The sequence below is a fragment of the Panthera pardus genome, unplaced genomic scaffold (genome assembly GCF_024362965.1).
Source record: "Panthera pardus isolate Hobbes unplaced genomic scaffold, ASM2436296v1 HiC_scaffold_25, whole genome shotgun sequence".
In the NCBI taxonomy this organism is placed as follows: Eukaryota; Metazoa; Chordata; class Mammalia; order Carnivora; family Felidae; genus Panthera; species Panthera pardus.
In genome coordinates, this window is record NW_026526821.1 from 21721585 (window position 1) to 21743400 (window position 21816).

At 55.4% G+C, this 21816-nt stretch overlaps 1 protein-coding gene across 3 annotated transcripts in view; it reads right to left on the reverse strand.

The window, feature by feature from the left end:
• Nucleotides 1-259: 259 nt before the first annotated feature.
• The window catches only part of VSTM2L (V-set and transmembrane domain containing 2 like), a 38053-nt gene continuing 16496 nt past the window's right edge, over nt 260-21816 (reverse strand). For 2 of the 3 annotated variants that reach the window (XM_019458529.2, XM_019458530.2), the window contains 3 exons: nt 13138-13307; nt 11767-11817; nt 260-1672 (listed from right to left, as the gene is read on the reverse strand). In XM_019458529.2, coding sequence (XP_019314074.2) covers nt 1400-1672; nt 11767-11817; nt 13138-13307 — 494 coding nt within the window. In that variant the 3' untranslated portion in view covers nt 260-1399. Of the gene's footprint in view, nt 1673-1807; nt 2130-11766; nt 11818-13137; nt 13308-21816 lie in introns of those variants that run through there. The other variant, XM_019458531.2, reaches the window with a different exon arrangement.

Below are 21816 nucleotides of genomic sequence, written 5' to 3' on the forward strand. Positions count from 1 at the left end.
AGTGTAAACGTGTTTTATGCACTCTTCTGTATGTGTGATTGCCTCAAAATCTAAGAATAATTCAAGTGCCTGGTGACGGGACTGGAGCTGGACGAAGGCTGGCTTCCCTTGGCCCTCCCCTCGTGCCCCAGCCAGCTCACGTTCTGCGATTGGGGGACAGAGAGCAGAAGCGAGAAGTTGCTGGCCAAGCCGTCCCCACCTGTGCCTCTCCTGCCGCACTGCTCCAGACACAAATGCCCCAGAAAGACACTGCCCGAGGGTTTGTTTTGTTTTTTTTAAACCGCTTTATTCAGGTTGGCTGGTTAGTCACGGATTGGATCATGTGTACAGGGTTACCCACACACACCCCCCGGGCAGAGCCCTCGGCCTCTCCCATATCCCAACTCCCGTCACTAAGGGGTGGCCAGAGGTTTGAGCCAGTTCCCAGGGGGTGTTGGGCCCAATAGAAATATTTACAAATCACCAGGGGGCGGGTGTCCCCCCCTGATTAGGAATTGTGAGGAGGTTGGTACTGGGGGGCTTTGGGCTCCCAACAGCCCCAGGCCCTTGAGTGGGCATGGCATGGGCCCCAGAAGGGGGCTGGGACATTGGGAGCTGGCAGAGGGGGGCTCCTGGGAGAGCCTCGAAGACCCTCGAAGGGGTCCTGCTGGTGCAAAACTCTGCATTGGGCCACTGGGTCAGAGGGGAAAAGGCCCTCCTTCGGACTCGCCACGTAAACGGGCAGATTCCTGGTCCCCCCACCTCTGCAGAAGGTGGGACAGGGAGCTGTTTCTTAGGTATAAGGAAGCTGGACAGGAAGGACCCACCAGGAGGCAGTGAGGTGTCTCCCTCTCCTCCCAGGGCCCGAGTGACCCTGTTTACAGGACACGGGCTCAGAACAAGGCTCTCCTGGGGGCTCTGTCGCCAGGGGAGAGGCCCTAGTTCTGCTCAGAAGATTCAAGTCCAAGTTCAGGGAGGGGTCACTGTCCACACCCCCAGGTTCAGGCGGGGGATGATGGGGAAGGAGGGAGAATAAGGCTGGGAGGCCCTGGCTTGGGACAGGATGGGGAACAAGCAAGCAAAGCAAAACACTGGACTCCACTGAAGCTGGTGACAGAGAGGCAGCCTGGCCCTGGCACGGTGCCCACCCCGGCGTTCGGGGCGGTCGTCCCCTTAGTGCCTGGGGCCACCTTCTCTGAGCCAGGTCACCGCAGGGGTCTGAAAAGGGAGGGTCGGGCAGGGCTTACATGCTGAGCAAGGGAGTGGTGGGCAGAGGGCCGACGTGGTGGCCACAGGCAGTCTTGGGGATGGGGAGGCGGCTGGACCCAGGCGGTCCCGTCCCCCGGGGTCCAGCGGCTCCTCATGCACTCTGTACAGCTGTAGGGGCGTGGGGTGGGTGGGCGGCCAGGTGGGCATCAGTCTAGAGGCTGCAGGCCTCCTCATCCAACGAACGCTTCCGCAGCTCCTTGCCCGGCTTTGGGGGGGGTGGGGCGGGCGCAGCGGGTGGGGCTTCGGGCAGGTGCAGGACCGAGTTCTCTCCCGGCTGCACCCGAAGGTAGGCCTTGACCTTGTGGTGCCGGGCCTTGCCGTCGCTGAAGTCGATGACACGGCACTCATAGGTGCCTTCGTCCGTGGGCTTCACCCTTGACAGACGCAGTTTGTGGGAGATGTTGCTGCCTACCACCTTGACCACCTGGGGAAGGGGACAGAGAGACCATGACCTGGCCATCAGGTGGGAGCTGGGAAGACGGGGAGCGCTGGAACCAGGAGCACGCTTGTAGCATGGGGCCCCAGAGACACTCCCACAAGGGCAGTGGGAGGCTTGCAGGAGAGTGAGTTAAATAGCAAAAAAGTAGAAACGACTTCAGCGTCCATCAACAGAACGAATAAGTAGGCGGTAGTCAGTTGATGTGATGGAATACCGCACAGCAGTTAAAAAGCCTGAGCTAGAGTTGGGCTCAGGGACCTTCAGGGAGGGAGAGCTCATTGCCGAGCCCCTCAGGGCCACGTCATGTCTGTAAATAAACGCATAAAAACACTCCATCCTGGCTTTGGAGACAACGTGTGTGCAAGTGTGAAAGCAGACGGGAGGGGATGCAGTGGTCGTCTCTGGGCTGGAGCCCAGGGGAGGTCCGTGAACCTGGGATAGACTGCAAAGTGAAGTCTTCGCCTAGTGTGAAATGTTCTACTTCTTTAAAAAAAAAGGCAGGGCGGGGCGGGGGGCGGGGGTCGCCTGGGTGGCTCAGTCAGTTAAGTCAGTTCAGCTCAGGTCATGATCGCACGGTTCACGAGTTTGAGCCCCGAGTCAGGCTCTGTGCGGACAGCCCGGAGCCTGGAGCCTTCTTCAGATTCTGTCTCCCTCTTTCTCTGCCCTTTCCCCACTAGTACTCTCTCTCTCTAAAAAATAAATAAAACATTAAAAAAAAAAAAAGGTTGCTGATCACAAATATATCAGGATACTAACTTCACTCCAGTTGTGGGGAGGAAGAGTATCTGTAATATTTGTCTTTGTACTTTGGCTCCGTGCTTATTTGATTGGGTTTAAATTAAAAAAAATTCTTTTTAATGTTTATTTTTGAGACAGAGACAGAGCATGAACGGGAGAGGGTCAGAGAGAGAGGGAGACACAGAATCTAAAACAGGCTCCAGGCTCTGAGCTGTCAGCACGGAGCCCGACATGGGGCTCGAACTCACGGACCGTGAGATCATGACCTGAGCCGAAGTCGGATGCTTAACCAACTGAGCCACCCAGGTGCCCCTAAATTTTTTTTTAATGTTTATTTATTTTTGAGAGAGACAGAGTGTGAGTGGGGCAGGGGCAAAGAGAGAGAGACACAGAATCCAAAGCAGGTTCCAGGCTCTGGGCTGTCAGCACAGAGCCCGATGTGGGGTTCGAACCCATGGACCATGAGATCATGACCTGAGCTGACGTGGGACGCTTAACCGACTGAGCCACCCAGGCTCCCTGGGTTTAACATTTTTTATTTTAAAATTGAAATATGGGGCACCTGGGTGGCTCAGTCAGTTAAGCGTCCCACGTCAGCTCAGGTCATGATCTCATGGTCCATGGGTTCGAGCCCCGTGTCGGGCTCTGTGCTGACAGCCCAGAGCCTAGAACCTGCTTTGGATTCTGTGCCTCCTTCTCTGTCTGCCTCTCCCCATCTCATGCTCTGTCTCTTTGTCTCTCAGAAATGAATAAATGTGGGGCGCCTGGGTGGCTCAGTTGGTTGAACATCCGACTTTGGCTCAGGTCATGCTCTCCCAGTTCAGGAGTTCAAGCCCCACATCTGAGCTTTCAGCTCAGAGCCTAGAGCCTGCTTCGGATTCTCTGTCTCCCTCTCTCTCTCTGCCCCTCTCCCACTCGTGCTCTGTCTCTCTCTCTCTCTCAAAATTAAATAAGCATTAAAAAATTAAAAAAGAAATGAGTAAATGTTAAAAAATAATAATAAAATAAAATTGAAATATAACTTGTATGCGGTAAAGTGCATACAGTTTGATGAAATTGAATTCATGTATGCCTGTGTGGCCACCACCCAGAGCGAGGCATGGGACACTTATAACCCTCTAGGGCACACCCTTGCGGTCCTTCCTCATCAATACTCACCCCCACCTACTCTGACTTTTGTCACTATTGATTAGTTTTGTCTGTCCTTGAACTCTTTTCGTGTGTGGCTTCTTCCACACAAGAAGGTATCAGTGAGACTGCTTCATGTTGTTGCAAGACTCAGTTTGTCCTTTTGCATCGCTGAGTAGTATTCCATCACAGGACCACACCACAATTGGTTTATCCAGCCACCAGTTGATGGACAGGTGGGGAGTTTCCAAGATTAGAGCTCTTATGAATAAACCCGCGGCGAATATAGAGCTACTAAGAATTTTTGCCAACGAGAAGAGAAAAGGTTGTCACTGGGGAAGCTGGGTGAAAGGCAAGCGGACTCTATGATCTATTACTGCCATTTTCTGTGAATCCACAGTTCACCATAAGAAGTTAAAAAGGGTAGGGGGAGCTGGGCCTGGAGAGGACAGGTGGGAGGGGCTCCCATCCTTCCCGGGCCCCTTCTTACTTGCCTGCCCTGCCCCGTGCAGCCCCCACCCTGTCTAGACAGAACGGGGGAGAGCGGTCCCCGGCCCCTTCTCGCTGACCTCACCACCTGCTGGCATCACTAGAGGCTCGCCAGGCCAGGCGGGAGCTGAGTGGGCTTCAGACCTGCAGCCCCAGCCCTGAGCCCTAGTGGTCCCTCTCCCCTGGGGTGGGGGCCCGGGGGGGGCGGGGCACGGAAAACCAGCTGTCATGTTCTTGCCAAGCCCCAGCTCGTGGAGCGGGGAGGCCCCCGCCAGCCGCCCTTGCAGTGAGGAGGCCGGGACGCAAAAGAGGGCCCTCTCCGCAGGGGCGCGTTCACTGCAGGCGTGCCTGGGCCTGTGCTGGGCACACGCACGTGTGGCTTACACTCATCCCACTGACCTGCTCGGGCCCCTGGGCCCCCTTCGTCTCCTCCAAATGCCAAGCTGTCTCTCTGACATCACGGCCTTTGCACATGCTGGTCTCTCTGCCTGGATGCTGTTCCCCCACCTCTCTTCACCTGCTTGACCCCCGTTCATTTTCAACAGCACCTCCTCCAAGACGCCCTCGATCACAACCCCCCGTTTATTTCCTTCACAGCAGTTATTACAGTTTGAGAACCATTTATTTGTTGACTTGATTTTGGTTTCTTTCCCTGGCCAAACTAAAAACACCATGAAGACAGGGATGATACTTATTTTGTTCATCTTAGTGACCATCCAGGGCCTTGTCCTCTGTAAGCAACAACAAACATTTGTTGAATGAGTGGACTCACGCTAGGTCCTTCTTTCTTCAAGGGAAGTGGTACCCAGATATCATGCTTTCTAATTTGAGGTCACGTTACCCATGACTATACCCCCCTTACAGATGGTGAAATGAAGGCTCAGAAAAGAAAAGGGGCTTCCTGTGGGCACTGAGTCAGCGAAGGGCAGAGCTGGGAACTAAACCCAGGCCTGACTCCATGCATGCATGCTACCCCTCCAAATGGTGTGACAGGCCCATCAGGGGTCACCCAGCACCGGCAGGGCCACAGGGGCGCTTCCCAGGCTCCAGGAGGGAAGAGGAGGGGTGGTTGGGTGGACAGCCAAGGAGCCTGGCCCGTCTTCTCTGGTTCTGAGCCTTCCGGCTGGCTGGCCGTCACGCCCACAAAGCAGGAAAACATGGGCTTCTGGTAGAGTGGGAGGCACGAGATGGGCCACGGGCAGGACTCCCAGTAGCGAGACGGTGAGGCTCTTGGTGTGGGGCTGAGGGAGGACCAGCCTCCCCTGCCCAGCTCCAGGCTGGGCCCAGCTGGAGGCCACCGGCCCTGCTGATTCCATCACCTCTGACCAAGGGCACAGGGAGGCCCCGTGGCCCCACCATGCTCTCAGGCGAGTTAGGAGATGCTGTTGCAAATGCGCAGCGGGGAGCGAATTACCTCAACATCTGTTTCCCTCACGGATATTAATTATCCTTCATTTGTCAACCCTACAAGGCGCTAATGGAGTAATAATGCGAAGCACTGGGAGCGGCCGCTCCTAGGGAGGGAGCACCAGCCGCAGCACACCCCTCCCGCCCCCAGACGCGAGGCGAGGCCTGGACCAGCCCTCCCCAGGCAGTCTGCTCTGCGCCCCGCCCCCCACCAACCCTGTCGCCCCTTCTGCCAGCAGAACAGAGGCCTCTCAGAGAGGAGGAGGGAGTCCGGGAGCAATGCCAGGGTGCTGGGAGGCCGGGTCTGACCCCAACAAGCCACCAGCACCCAGGCTCTTGGGATGGATTCGTCGTGCCTTTGGTGGACATTTGGCAAGAACGCACTCTGAGCTGGGTGCTGGGGTCACAGCTGGGAAGCAGCCAGACCCCAGCAATGCTGCACGGGCTCACCGAGAGCCCAGACCCCACACCGAACCCCGCACCTCAGGAAGAGTGCCACATGAGACACGGGTCTCTCTGGCCCTGGTGTCTACCCTTTTAAGCACCGTCTGGAGAAGGCAAATAATAAAAACCATAACAGCAGTAAGAGTAGGGCTCGCAGCCAGTGTTTACAGAGCACTTGATCACTAGGAGGCGATGTGCTGAAAGCTTCATGCATCATTTTTGAGCCTCGCGATAACCCCGTGATGTAGGCCCTGCCAGGATACCCATTGCATGGGTCAGGAAACTGAGGCTCAGAGAGGTAAGGTGATTTGCCCAAGGCCATCCAGCTGGTGACAGAGACCAGGCCTTAACCACATCTCTGGTGAGCCTCCCGTGACCAGTAAACCACAGGTCTACCTTTTCACCCTTTCCTACCTCCTTCCCAAGGTCCCCGGCCTTCCTTGTCTTGAGGGAGCCCGGCCCATCCTCAGAGGCATATCTTATGGGAGGGGGGTCCACCATCCTGCTCCAGCTTCTTGGGGGCGGAGGAAGCAGCCTGTTGGATTTCCTCATTCACAAACTGGGCAGAAAACCCTATGGCTCAGCCCTCCAGCGACACTGGAGAGGCCAGGAGGAGAGGAGACCCCCGCACGGCAGCCTGGCTGTAAATCATAATCACCTCAGCACAAGCATCGACAGGCCTTAGCAGTGCAATTAAGCACCTAATTATGCTGAAAGAGACAAGGCGAGTCCATGCCATGACCAGGCTCAGCCTCCTCCCTGCTCACCCATGGCCCAGGCCTTTCTGGGCCTGGCAGGGGCACCCCTGGGCCCTCAGGGCTGGGATCTTTCTCCAGAGCCACACCAGGAAGAACGAAAGGTGCTGATATATGTCCATGGTGCCAGACCTCTCCTACCTGCAGCCTCATGGCTGAGCCTGAGAGTGACAGGGTGGCCCCGGGAAGGTGCCGGGGTGGGGATGGGGCGTCAGATGGTCCCTACCCCATGCCAGGGCCTGCCCTGAGCTCTGCCACTCCCGTGCCGCTTTCGTCAGCCCCTTGGCTTGTTCAGAATCCATCCCGGTCTCTCCGAATCTCGACCCCAGAGGGCCTCACCTGCTCCAGCCAGGCCCTCCCACGTCATCACTGCCTTCGCTCCTTCTGCACTCTGGCACAGTCAATCCCAGAATCCCACCGATCTTTGCTCTGAACATCACTGGGCCCCTCCCCTTCTCTCCAGAGTCCAGCCCCCTTGCACTGGCCAGGGTCCCAGCTTCTCTCATCTGGTCATCATCCCAGCCTCCTCCCAGGTCTCCCCAAAGCCACTGTGGCCCCTCCTAATCTGTTCTCCATGACAGCCAGACAGATCTTTACACCATGTCCCCAACTCAGGGCCCTTCCATCCATGGCTACTGGCAGTACTTGCCCAGGCCCCTTGGGGTCTCATCCCCACCTGCCCCTCGGCCACACCAGCCTCCTGCACTCCTCAAACCTACACACCCAGCCAAGATCCCCGCTCCTAGTCATCAACACCTCTATACTTCAGTGCTTACTTCAAATAGCACCCCCTCCAGGAAGCCCTCCAGAACCTCCAGACTAGGCCAAGTCCTCTGTTACTGGCTCAGACCCCTCCCAGGCAGCTGTCCTCATTTTGATGGTCACAGTTGTAATTTTATTTTTCTCACGTGTGATGATTGGATTACCATCCATCTCCCACACTGGCCTGGGAGCACCCGAGGACAGGGATCGGGTGTGTGTGACCGTGCATCTTCGAGGCCCCCACCGCTCTACGGATGTTTCGGGCATTCCTGAGATGAATGGAGTGATTCTGGCTCCACGTGAATCTGGCCTCCCTGGAGAACCTCAGGACTTAATGCCCTTATGTATATTGTGGATCACTGCAGGAATTTAAGATAGAAACGTCTAGAGCAGAAAATAAAAATCGCAGTCAACCACGAGCCACCACTTGGCCTGTTAATTCTTTGGGAAGGAGGCAGACGTCGTGCACTGCTCCAGCTGTTCCAGCCCTCCACCGGAAACACCCAGTGTCCACATGTGCACCACACCTGTGGAGCAGCTGGGTGGCTTTCGCAGGGGCTTGGCCCACCCGGCCGCTTGGTCTGACAAAGGCCAGTGTCTTTCAACGCTTCATGGAGATTTCATGGAGACCCCAGAGACAGGCTGCAGTGGCTTCCTGAGGCCTCTTCAGGACTGTCCCCTTTGAGTTAGGTCAAAAGAAAAACTTGCAGAACTTGAAAACCACCAATAAGAACAAGAATTTGCCTGAGCCACAGAAATGAGGCCCTGAAGGTAAAATCCCCAGCATATGCAAGCTACCAAGGGAGATGTGTTTAGGCCAGGGGTCCTTCCCCAGGTCCCAAGTGAAATGAGATCATTGATGGGAAGCAAAGCGCTCATCATGGTTCCTGGCATATGGCAGGCACTCTCTAAATGTTAGCTGCTTTATTATTATTACTGTTGTCTCACAGAGGCCTGTCCTCCTACATAACTGGCCTCCCTACAAGATTCTGAGCTCTTTCGTCACCTCACCTGTCTCCTGCACAGGAGCTGGGCCCCCTTTCATGCTCCAGCCACCACCCCCCCCCCCACATGCTGGGAATAGGGGTCTTATGACCACAAATTCATGGGCAGTTTTCAATCTAGTAAACCACACTCATTCACACAGCCAATCTCTAGGACTTCATACTATACAAAGTGTTAGGGCTCAGGGATGCCAGGTGCGGGCCCCACTGCGTCCTCAGCACAGTCGATCCTGAACCTTCCCGGGGTTACCATGGCAGCCCCAACAGGTCACCGAGCCCTCCGGCACCAGGCCCCTGGAAGCTGATGCCACTTCCTGCCCCAGAGCCTGAGACCCCACGGTGCCCACGCTGCCCAGCCAGCGTGTGATGCTATTTAGCTCCCACAGTGTTTTTCAAATTAGGTCCCAAAAGTTAAAAATCAGGAGCTGCCCCAGTTGGTTGAGCGTCTGACTTCGGCTCAGGTCATGACCTCCCAGTTTGTGAGTTCGAGCCCCGCGTCGGGCTCCGTGCTGACAACTCGGAGCCTGGAGCCTGCTTTGGATTCTGTGTCTCCCTCTCTCTCTCTGCCCCTCTCCAGCTTGTATTCTCTCTCTCTTTCTCTCAAAAATAAATAAACTTTAAAAAAAAAAAAAAAACCAATTAACTTTTTAAAAAATCAGGAGCTGCCCATCACAATCAGGACTTTTAGAAGGCACGGGGCTACCGGGCCGAGTTCCTGCCTGGCTCATTTGGCTGGTCCAGATACAGGGCCTGGGTTCTAGGCCCCGTGGCCCCACAGGAGCCACTCTGTGCCTTCATGTCACATGTACAGGTACAGGTACAGGCAGGGATGCACATCATACTGGCTTGTCCGTGCACCAAAATCTGTGTCTGGGTTTATACCACCGTTGGCCTGGGTGTGTGTTTGTATATACCATTCAGTTATTTATTGGGCACCTACTATGTACCAGGCACTGTACTAGGCTCTGGGAATGTAACAAGTTCATCAAGCAGGCACAGTCCCAGCCCCAGGTGTTGGGGGGACAGCTATGAAACAAATACACACATGGGTGATTGCAGATGGAAATGTGGCCAGCAAGGAAAAGGGGTGCCAGCTGAGCCACAGGGTCAAGGGAGGCATCCTGAGCTGAGCTCTGAAGGAAGAGAGAGGAGTTTTCTGGGCAGAGGAACCGGCCCATGCAAAGGCCAGGAGGTGGGAAGAAACGGGAAGGCAAAAAAGCAGCCAGAGTTGGGAGGGGAAGGGGAGCCAGGTCAAGCAAGATGAGACAGCACAGAGGGTGAGAAGAGTGAGTCGAGCGGAGCCTTGAAGGCCATGGAGACAAGTCTGAGCCTTCTGGACTGCGGGAAACTAGGATGTGCATCTGTTCACAGGTGTAGGCTAACTCCGTGCCTGTGTATTTAGGAACTGTCGTGTGTGAGACGCTGTCTGTACAAGGAGGTAGTCTCTGCCTCTCTGTGAGGTTCCTAACCAGACCCCCGGAGCCCCAGCTGGAACAGGAATCACAGGGGCTGGGGGTGGGGAGTGATTGCACAATCACGCTGAGCACATTTATTTTATTTAACTAATTAGCAGCTTCGCATTCCCCTCACGTGGGGCCTAGCAGCTACGAATTCTAATCCTCTAAGTCAATTAGATTATTCTTCCCTTTGCCTGAGACACTCCTTAAACCCCAAACAAAATCACAGCAGAAAGAGTTGCAGGTATAGTAACATATACACAGGTCTCCACCTGCCCAGGCTTCACTGGTGGGTGTCTGGGCAAGAAATGGGGCATTGCCTGTGGAGAGGGTGGGGGGCACAGGTGGAGGGGGGAGCTAGAGCTGTCCTAACCTGGAAGCGGCTTGAATTTCCAGACCCCAGCTGTGAAGGGCCCTGGGCAGACCGTGCAAATGTTGCTTTAAAGGCCCTTGTTCTCTCACATGCCCACCTCTTGTCAGAGTGGCTGCGGGACCCTCCTCCCTGGCCTCCCTGCCTCTGTTCTGCCATCTTCAATGTCCAGCATGGCACCCCCCCATGCCTGCTGGTGCCCACTCTTTATTTACACTGTGACTTCTGCTGTGGGACAAGGCTCCTCAGCACATCTGTGTCTCACTGACCTTGGGATACAGAGCTCCCCCACAAACTCTTGAAAAGTGGTGTTGGAATCAATAGAAAAGAGTGAATTTGGAGGTCACTCCCCCCCCCCCCGCCCACATACACACTATACCCTTGTGGGCACCTACATTTCTAATGTTTCTAGTGGATTTACTAGTCTCCTGCCAGGCTGACCTGATGCCCCATGTACCAATCCAGCCGGGCCCCATGGTCACACATGTCCCTAGGCCTGTCCCCATCCTCAGCATGCTTTTCTCTTTCCCTTCCTTTCTCAATCCTGCGTGCCTCTTCCAGGCCTGGCTGGGGATGTCCCTTCTCCACAAAAACTGTCACTCCCTGAGGCCCCTGGGTCCCCAGATGAGGCCCCAGCAGAGTCTGGAGACAAGGAGTTCAAGCCCCGAAGACAGGCAGCTCAACCACGTCATGACCACCAGCAAATCTTTGACCCTGCTAAGCCTCAGTTATCCTACCTGGAAAATGGGCAAATGCTCGGCCATTCCCTACGGAGTTGTAGCACTGATAAAATGAGTCCATGCATAAGAAGGCACGGCCACGGGGCGCCTGGGTGGCTCAGTCGGTTGAGCGTCCGACTTCGGCTCAGGTCACGATCTCGCGGTCCGTGAGTTCGAGCCCCGCGTCGGGCTCTGTGCTGATAGCTCAGAGCCTGGAGCCTGTTTCAGATTCTGTGTCTCCCTCTCTCTGCCCCTCCCCCGTTCATGCTCTGTCTCTCTCTGTCTCAAAAATAAATAAACGTTAAAAAAATAAAATAAAAAAATAAAAAAAAAAAGAAGGCACGGCCAGTCTTGAAATCTTTCGGCTGTAGTTCCCCCTGCCCCACCTCACCCCTGGGAACCAGGCTGACCCAAGTGACCATGACATGCCATCACAGACAGTCATGATGGGCTGAAAAAAGCCAGCTTAGTCTCATTAGACCCTGTTAGTTCCCCAAATAAAAAATACTGCTGAGACAGACACAAAGTATCCAGGATGCACACAGCCTTGGCCCCGACAGGACAGAATGCATCTCTCCCCCTGTCATTTTTTGTGCCTGTCATTCAATGAACTTGAAAGATCCGCGTCTTTTAAAAAACAGAACGAGGCCATTTTTCCCCCTTTCTTTTTTTTCTTCTCCTCCATCTTCAAGCCCAAGCTCCCAGCTGAACTGGACCCTTTCTTTCTTTCTTTTTTTTTTTTTTTTTTTAAATTACAGCTGTGTCCTCCATTAGAGCCCTTGCAAGAAGTTATTACCAAAACTCACACTTATTTTGGTGGCGTCCTTCCCTGTGTCTTCCTGCTGAGATGCTTTTAGCTGTGGGGAGGGAGCGGGAGGGGCGGAGAGAGCAGAGACAAGGCATTAGCGTCATGGGGCAGGAGCAGGGGACAATAGCTAAGATTGTACCTACAGGGCAAGTGACACTCTAGGCTCTGGAGCCGGGCATCCCTCAGCTCTGTGCTGCCTCGGGGTGGGGGTGAGTCAGAGCCAAGGAAGATAAAGAGGGGGTCTGTTAAACCGTGCTGTGCATTTAGATATGTGGGGATTTAGGGATCTGAGGGGTGGGTCAGCCTGCCTGATATGTCTGTTGGAATATCTGTCTCTCCACTTGTGTCTCTGTCTGTGGATGTGTTTGCATTTTCAGGTGTATCACACCCCGGGTCGTGTGTTTGTGGCAGATCCTGTCAGAGTCCTGCCCACATACTATTCCCTGCAGGCTGACCCCAGATGCTTCCAATCGCAAATACCTGCAAATCTGTGGCCAGGAGCTTCCTCTGACCCCCCGCCCCCCACCCCACCCCTGCACCGAGACCTCTGAGCCCTGTGAGGCAGGCTGGAAGCGTTGAAGAGTTGACACAGAGTTCAATACGTATTTGCGAACATGTTAGAGGCTATTTCACGAACACGCGAGAATGTGCGCGCACGCCCGTGTGTGCACATGCAGGTCCGTAAACATTTACGTGTTCGTATGTCGAATGGGTGGGCAGATAGGCACGTGCTTGTATATTATTTGCCTTGACCCAGCCGTAAGAATGGAAGCGTCTTAGGTCGGGTTCCCCCAGAAGCCGACCTTGAGACAAAGATTCAAGGGCAGTAAGTCCACCTGGGAGGGGATCCCAGGGAACTGGATCGGTAGGGGAGTGGGTGGGTGAGACCACAAAGGGGAGGAAGTCAGTAGTGCGCCCCCGGCACCCCTGTGGGCAGCCGGAACCCACTCTCGCTGGGCACCTCAGGGACAGAACGCAGGGCTCTGCAGTTACCCCAGCTGCGGGCCAGGTTGCTGGGGGATGCGTCCTCCGGCTCCGTCAGTCATCGCGGGACTGCCTCGCTGGCCAGCAGGCTCTGTCGCCCAGAGAAAGCTCTCAGGCAGAGCTGGAGGGCTGGTGGCAGGTGCGTGCAAGGGCACCCACAGCGTCTGCTCCGGTGAGTGCGTGCGCAGGGACCGGGTTGCCCGCCTTGCCCTGTAACCTCTGGCCTCAGTTTCCCCGCCTGTACACTGAAGGGAGGGACCCTGCTCTTTGGAGGGGCCTTCTTGCGGCGGCCTTCCCCCGTGCTCAGCCTCGGTCTGCCTCCTGCTCTACCCCCCGGGGCCAGGGTTCGCCCAGCCTAGCTCAGGTGTCACCCCAGGGGCGGTACCTGGTTCGAGGCCCACGCCTGCTTGTCGGTCCAGTCCCTGTGGCTCCGCACGTACCACCACTGGATCTCCAGCGAGTAGGAGGGGGAGCCGCTGCCGCGGAAGGAGCAGGCCATCTCCACGTCCTCGCCCGTCCGTGCAGTCATGTCGTGCGGCGTCTCTGTGAACAGGGCTGTGTGGAGAAAGTGGGGAGGGGTGGCTGGGGCCCTGGAAAGAGCAGGGCCAGCGAGCACAGGGCTGGCGGGTCAGGGAGAGGTGGCAAGACTGGGAGCAGACGGGCAGCGAGCGCCAACGGCCTGGCTTCACGTGGGGCCCCTGGAGGAGCTCACTGAGGCTGGGCAAGGGGTGTGCAACAGCAGCTGGCAGGACGCGGGGATGAAGGGGCGGGTCCAGGGCCCTGAATGCCCCACACCAGCTGGGTCTCTATCCCGGAGTCCGTGGAGGTCACGGGACGCCCACCCAGGTGAGGGATCAGAGAAGGGCCGGGTTAGAAGACATGAGCAAGGAGGCCTGGGAGGAAGCTGCCGTTTTTGTTAATTCTTCCAGAGTTTTCTAGTCACCCCCGCCAGTCTCCCTCCCGGGTTATTCGCAACCCCAGCACCACGGTCTTGTAAAACCAAGTCAGACCTAGCCAAACCCCTGCTTAGAACCCACCTGGCTCCCCACCACACTAAGATAGAACCCACCAGGGTGGGGTTTAGGGCTCGCCCTCCCCCGGTCTCCTCTCTGTCCTCTGAGCGTGCCTCACTCTCCCCTCACTTTTGCCCTGACTGTCCCCAATGCCTGGAATGCTCTATCCTTGGTCTCTCTGCCCAACTGGCTCCTTCAAGTCACTCAAAGCTCAAACTTGGTCCCTTCAGAGCGGCCTTCCTTGACCACCCGGGGTAGGATCCCACCTCACCCCAACCTCCTGCCCACGCGGTCACAGTCACATATGTGTCCACGGCAGGCACTGCGTGCCGAGCTCCTGGAGAACAGGGATGTGGAGCCCCCACCGGTTACGCCGCTCCCAGCACCTGGCGGGCGCTCTGCGCGTCCTGAATGGGTTGGACATTTTCCATCCTCTGACGGCCCCCAGGGTGCGGTGGGAGCCGCACCTACCTCCTGTGCTTCCCAAGGCCCAGCTCCCCGTGAAAATCCCAGGGCAGGCAGCTCTCCCGACCCAGCAGGAGCCCTGCCCCCCCGCCACCCCCACCACACCGCGAGGTAAACGAGAAAACAAATGCCCATTTAATGTGGCCCGTGCCCCTCCCCACCATATGTTCTGTCTCTCCTCTCTCCAAACGAATATTGTCCTGAGATGTAATTAGAATTCTTTCCTCTTCTCAGGAGAGATCATCTCGCCCTGGAAAGACGCCTGGCAACAAGCAGGTCACCCGGGGAATGTGTGTCCATCAGTCCTCCCACCTGGTGCCCACCTGGCTGCTGCAGCCTGCCGGGTACTCCCCTCCCCGGAGGCGATGTGCCACCACCCAGTGGTCCCTCCTGTATGTCCCCTTCCCTGTGCAGCTTGGGGCAGGAGGAAGAGGGCGCCCTGGGCTGGGAGGTGGGGGTCCTGCTCAGGGTCACGTGCCTCCTGCCCCTCCCCAAGATGCCAAGGGCTTTGGGAGCATCAGGACTGACGAACACCTCCGCCAGGAAGCCCCTGCCTTGTCTGCCCTCCACGAAGGGTGTCCATGTGGAGCTTGACTCCAGGACCTGGGCTCAGATAAAGTCTTCAAGGTCCCTGATCCCCAAGGTCAAAGGTTTGTAAGATGCTTCCTGGAGGTTTCCCACATTCTGTGAAGTTTGGGAGGGACTGGCTGCTGTTCTATAAACCAAGCCTGTTTAATAAGAACGAGTGTTCGGGGAGGTGCCTGGGTGGCTCACTCAGTTAAGCATCTGACTCTTGATTTTGTCTCAGGTCTTGAGCTCACGGTTCGTGGGTTCGAGCCCCGCGGGAGGCTCTGCACTGTCAGCTCAGAGCCTGGAGCCCCACTTCAGATTCTGTGTCTCCCTCTCTTTCTCTGCCCCTCCCCTGCTTGTGCTCTCTCAAAAATAAATAAACATTAAAAAAATTTTTTTTAAATAAACTTAAAAAATATATATATTAAAAAAAAAAAAGAATGAGTATTTGAATTACTGTGCACGTGCCCAGTGAGTTGTGAGGTGTCTTCATGTGCACTGGGACTGTCCTTATTCCCACTGGACAGGAGACAAAACCAGGCTCGGCCCCTGTGGCCACCCCATCCTCCCCGACAATTATTTTCAACTTGTCAGCCATGGTTATCTTGGCAAAACAAACCAATCCCGGTTCGTTCTTTCCTCAAAACTTTTCCACGGTGTCTCCTCACTGAGGGCAAGAGCCGCAGCCTTTACCGTGAAAGACCAGGCCTTCCGTGTTTGGGCCCGTCCCCTCGGGTGCCAGCTTCTGCTTGGCCCCTGCTCATTCCGTTCCTGGCACAATGGCCTCCTTGCTGTTCTCTGAACATTCCAGTTGAGATCCTACCTCAGGACCTTTGCATTTGGTATTCCCTCTGCCTGTAGACTCCCACAGAGCTCCCAAGCTCCTCTGCTCCAGGACTCTGCTCTCCTCAACCCTGACCACCTCATTTAAATTGCGTCTCCCGCCCCAACCTGGTGCTTCAAATCATTCCTCCTTCCAACACATGATCGGTGCCTTCTGACAGACTTTCCGCAGTGAAGAAAATGTGCTATAGCTGAGCTAACCCAGAAACCACCAGCACTTGAAATGTGGCTAGTGCGAATGAGGAACTGAATTTTACATTTTATTTCATTTTAACTCATTTAAATTTAAACGTAAATAGCCACTTGTAGGTAATGGCTACTGTATTGGACAGCCCAGCTAATACATTTATTTTATGTTTATTGTCTGCTTCCCCTGGAGGTGAGCACCGTGCCTGTCTCGTCCACGGATATATCCCCAGCTTCTAGAACAGTGCCTGGCACATAGTAGGTGCTCAATAAATACTTTTTAAAAAATGCTTATTTAGGGGCGCCTGGGTGGCTCAGTCGGTTAAGCGGCCGACTTCGGCTCAGGTCATGATCTCGCGGTCCGTGAGTTCAAGCCCCGCGTCAGGCTCTGTGCTGACAGCTCAGAGCCTGGAGCCTGCTTCAGATTCTGTGTCTCCCTCTCTCTGACCCTCCCCAGTTCATGCTTTGTCTCTCTCTGTCTCAAAAATAAATAAACGTTAAAAAAAATTAAAAATGCTTATTTATTTTTTGGATGGGGGGAGGGGCAGAGAGAGAGAGAGACACACACACACACACAGAATCCAAGGCAGGCTCCAGGCTCTGAGCTGTCCGCACAGAGCCTGATGTAGGGCTCGAACCCATGAACCACGAGATCATGACCTGAGCTGAAGTCGGATGCCTAACTGACTGAGCCACTCAGGTGCCCCTCAGTAAATACTTTTTTTTTTTTTTTAAATATTTATTTATTTTAGAAAGAGAGAGAGAGAGAGCATGAGCAGGGGAGGGGCAGAGAGAGAGGGAAACACAGAATTCAAAGCAGGCTCCAGGCTCTGAGCTGTCAGCACAGAGCCCGACGTGGGGCTTGAACTCACGAGCCGTGAGATCATGACCTGAGCCGAAGTCAGACGCTTGACTGAGCCACCCAGGTGCCCCAGTAAATACTTCTTGAGTGAATGCAAGACTGGGTAATGGCGGAGCAGGGTCCAGAGCCAAGCGGTCCCCATCCTGAGAATCCTGGGCCAGGCCCAGCCCTCCTCACCTCCCCTGATGACAACCTGCCAGCTCAAGCAGGACTGAAGGGGGCCATCGTGGCCCTGAGCCGTGAGGAGGGGCTGAGAGGTAACCTCAGGGAGCCCCTGGCCCCTTGTCCTGGGACAGCTGGAGTTTGCTTTGACCCACACGCAGTATTCTTTGCAAGCTGGGAAGGAGGAGGGGTGGATCCAAAGCAGCCAGCAGTGGGACCCGGCTGGCTAAGAGACAGTGAGAGGACACAGATGTGACCTCCTGCAGGTGCCACTGCTGAGCCACAGGAAGCAGACGTACTGGCCCCTTTCCCTCCTGCACGTGGGGAAAGGGGGTCCACAGCTGCTAGGATCACAGACTGGGAAGGGCAGAGCCAGCCTCGAACCCTGGCCTGTGGGACTCCGCCACCACGCTTCTCCTCCGCCTAGACGTGCGTGAGCGCAGGAAGCATGTCTGGCCGACGGAGGAGAGATGGTTCGTGGGGGTCTCATTGGCAGGAAGGGCAGAGATGGGCTCTCCTTGGGCGGGGACTCCATGGGCGGGGCAGACCTCCATCCACGCTCGCTCAGCCTCCCCTGCCCACAGGCCCCGCCCACCCCCCAGACTGAAAGCCCAATCCCAGCCCACCAGCTCTTTGTACTGATCCAGGAAGCAAGGCTCAGAGAGAGTGGTGTCTGGCCGGGGGTTACACAGCAGCCAGGGGACAGGAAGGTCAGGCCCTGAGTCCTTGACCAGGCCCCCTCACCCCCAAACAGTCTTGGGGGAAGACCCCGCCGCGCGGCCACCAGTCCCCTCCCCCATCCCAGTAATGGTCCTCTAGAGGGCGCTGTCCAGCAGAAACAGCGCATGCCCTGGTGCTGAGACAGGTACAGAATTTTTAATTTTCTAGGAGCCACATTTGAAAAGTTAAAAAAAAAAATTTTTTTTTTGAACAGATGAAATTAATTTTAATCATGTATTTTATTTAACCCAAGATAGCAAAAAAGTTATTTCAACATGTCATAGAAATTATTAATCTTTTACATTCATTCTTGTGCTAAGTCTTGGGCAAGCCAGCATGTACTTTACACGATTACAATACATCTCAATTTAGACGAGCCACATTCCCGGTGCTCAGCTGTCACATGTGTGGGATGTCCTGGCGGGTGGCCACACAGTGGAGCCTGGATTGGAACCCAGGCCTGATTTCCAAGGCCATGTTCTTCCCAGAGTATGGAAATTCTCTTTGGTTGCAGAGGTCTTTCTTAAAAAGTAACAGTCTAGGGGCACCTGGGTGGCTCAGTCCATTAAGCATCTGACTCTTGATTTCGGCTCAGGTCATGATCTCACGACTCATGAGGCAGAGCCCCACGTTGAGCTTTAAACTGACAGTGCGGAGCCTGCTTGGGATTCTCTCTCTCCCTCTCTCTCTGTCCCTCCCCTGCTTGTTCTCTGTCTCTCAAAAAAAAAATAATTAAACTTAAAAACAAAAGTAGTCTAAAATGGGTTCTGCGGGACAGGCTGGGGAGGCATTTCAGCCAGCCTGAGGCAATCAGGGGAATCTTCCCAGAGGAGGTGTTATGCTCCCTACCCACCCCCCACCCCCCACATCCACAGGTGGGGCAGGTGGTCCTGAGCCAGGAGTGGGGATGGGCTTTGGGTGGAAGGATGGATAGAAATCTGGATCCCAGAACTCATAGAACCAGGTGAGTCATCTGTGGGTGCAGCCACCACCTCCTCCCCCATAGTGACTCTGGTCCCAGGGTCTCTCCGACCCCTCAGTCCCTTCCAGGACCTGCCTTCAGGTTTGGCTCCAACCTCAGTGGTGAAGGGGGCAATGTGTCTGCAAGACAAGTGGGGAAACCAAGGTTCTGAGCATTTGAGGGCATAATCTGAGTCTCCCTGGTCACGGGCAGCAACACGAAGGTCTGTCCCCGGACCTGCCCCAAGGAGCCCCTGAAGGAGAAGCAACGTGCAGGTGGGTGCCCGGAATGCAGAACTGGAACCAGGGATGGAGAACTGAGCCTGTTTCTGCCAACAGACTGGCTGTGGGACCTGGGGAACATCTCTCCCCTTCTCCGAGCCTCGGTTTGCTCCTTTGTGCCATGGGGGGTCAGTCCTGGGGTCTGAGAACCCCACCAGCTCAATCTGAGGGAGAAGGTGCCCTGGGCATTGGGAAGGGGAGGGGTCACTTCCACTTGGGGGAGGAGGCACGTGGCAGCCAGGCCGGAAGATGGGTGGATCCTGACAAGCAGAGGCCGGGGGCGGGTGGGGGGGGGTTGGGGGGGTGGGGGGGGTGGGAGGCGGGGCGGGGAAAGGAATGGTGTGGGCCAAGGCAAGGAAGAGAGAAAGAAATCCAGGGAGCTTTGTTGGTTTTTTAAAAAGAATCCATATGATTTTTAAGCATCTACTCATGCCTAGCACTAGGCAGGCACTATCTCTAATACTCTCTCTGCTCACCCCCATTTGACAGATGAGGAAAGTGAGGCTCAAAAAGGGGCCAGGACTTGCCCACGGTTCACACACAGCTGGGTGTTGAACCTGGGTCTGACCAGCAGTTGTGACTAAGACCCAGGGGCCCACCCGCCCCCATCAGGGTTTGGTTTGAACGAATCAGGAAAAGTTCAGCCACCAGGTTCCCTACTTCTGTATCCCACTTGGACACTTCCAGAGACGGGGAGCCCAGCTCCTCATACCCCCACTGCGGGTGGGCAGCTCTAATTGGCATAAGGTTCTTGCTTCCTAACCTGACTCCGTGAGAGAGGATACCGTGTGACGACAATGCGGTAACAATGTCTAAGACATAGGGCACTTGCGTTGGGCCAGGCACGGTTCCATACTCATCTCGGACATTTGCTCATGCTCCTGCCATGCTGCCGTGGGGGAGTGTGATGCTTGTCATCCCCATCGTGCAGGTGGGGAAGCTGAGGCCCGGAGAGGTCAAGGACTTGCCCAAAGCCACAGAGAAAGCGTGAACATTAGAACCCAGTTCTAGAGCACTCGAGGGCGGAGCCCGTAACTTCTCGGCCTTTCTCCTGCAGCCCCTCTTCCTAGTCCTCTCCCCCACCTCCTTCCCTCCAGGCACCCAGACCCCCTCTCGCCAGTTAGCACGCCTGCTGAGTTCGGGACAGAAAATCCATTTCTCCTCTCTGACTTCCTCCTGTCCTGAGCCCTCCCTCCCTGCTCAGGTAACTCCTCATGGCCAGTCCCCGGGGAGGCTGGAATAATTATAGATTTTTGAGAGGCTGCAGTGGTGTTCTCCTGCCCCAGGGCCTGAGCAGGGCTGGGCTTGCTGGGCAGACAATTACAACGGGTGTCCACAAATTAGGATTCTGCAGGAGAAGGAGAAAGGGGCTTGATTGAATGCAACCTCTTCTTCCTTTCTGCTTTTAATTGGGGGAGCAATACAGTCATTAACCCTCAGCCCGCTTATCAGGGCATCGTCTGCAGGAAACAGCTCTGTGGCCCTGGCCCGGATCAGTGCATTTGGTTTCTGGTAAAGGCAGAGGATCACTGGAAGATCTTGTCTGCCCTTCAAGGCGAGGGCCTGACCTCCTTCCTAACCTTCCAGGCCCTGGTTCAACACGTCTAGGGCTTGGCCTGCAGGCCTGGGTTTGAATCCTGTTCCTTCTACTACCCAGCTGTGTGACCGGGAATAGCCCCTTTACCTCTCTGAACCTCGGTTCTCTTTTTTAATTAAAAAAAAATTTTTTTAACATTTATTTATTATTGAGAAACAGAGAGAGACAGAGCATGAGCAGGGGAGGGGCCGAGAGAGAGGGAGACGCAGAATCTGAAACAGGCTCCAGGCTCTGAGCTGTCAGCACAGAGCCCGACGCGGGGCTTGAACTCACGAACCAAACCGTGAGATCATGACCTGAGCCGAAGTCGACGCTCAACCGGCTGAGCCGCCCAGGCGCCCCTGAACCTCAGTTCGTTATATGAAACGAGCAGAGAATGAGAGCGCAGAGGGGAGGACAACACAAGGCAACATGTGCCTCGTGTTTGTCACATGGTAGGTGCTCCACAAACATCACTCCCTTCTCTCACATTCTAGCTCAAAATTCTGTCACCTCTGGAAAGATTTAACAGACACTGTATTTCACTCATATCTGGGCCCCCGTGCAACCTCCCATCCATCAGTCCTGTACCTGCTCCTTCCTCAGTTTGCTCCTCACGGCCCCCTACCAGCGACACACAGGCAGGCCTCAGGGGACGTGTTCACCAAAGGCAGCCTCAGCCCACTCCCCACCTCCCTCCATCTCTGAGGCCAGATCCCCCATTCCAGACCCTCTGGCCCCAAATCTCCTCTCTCCTTCTGCACAGCCCTCCTTGCCCTTTTAATCTGCAGATCGCTGGTTTGAGGCTGCCTCCTCCAGGAAGCCTACAGGGACTGGACCCCAGGCCACCCATCAGTCTCTGCCAGAATGAGAGTCCCTTGAGGACCAGTAAAAGGATCAGCTCCTTGTTAGGGGAACCAAGGCAGAAATGGAGCTGGAGGGAGGCAAGGAGGGCAGAGCGGAGAGAACCACGGTGGCCCCGAGGGTCCCCGCTCAGCCCATCTCTTGCTACGTCCTGCTGTGTCAGGGCCTGCTCAAAATTCTCCAGTGATGAATGGGTACACAAAATGTCGTCTCTCCATACAACGGAATATTATTCAGCCTTAGAGAGAAGGAAATTCTGACACGGGCTCCAACATGGATGACCCTTGAGGACATGATTTCGCTGAGCGAAATAAGCCAGGAGCCAAAGAACGAACACTGCATGATTCCACTTATATGAGGCACCTAGAGCGGTCAAACTAGAGACAGAAAGCAGAGGGGAGGCTGCCTGGGGCTGGGGGAGAAGAGAATTGTGGGGGGGGGGGGGAGGCGGTGCTTAGCGTTTAACGGGAGCAGAGTTTCAGCTGGAGAAGATGAGAACGTTCTGGAGATGGATGGCGGGGATTGCTGCCCAAAAATCGGGACGTATTTGTCGCCCCTGAA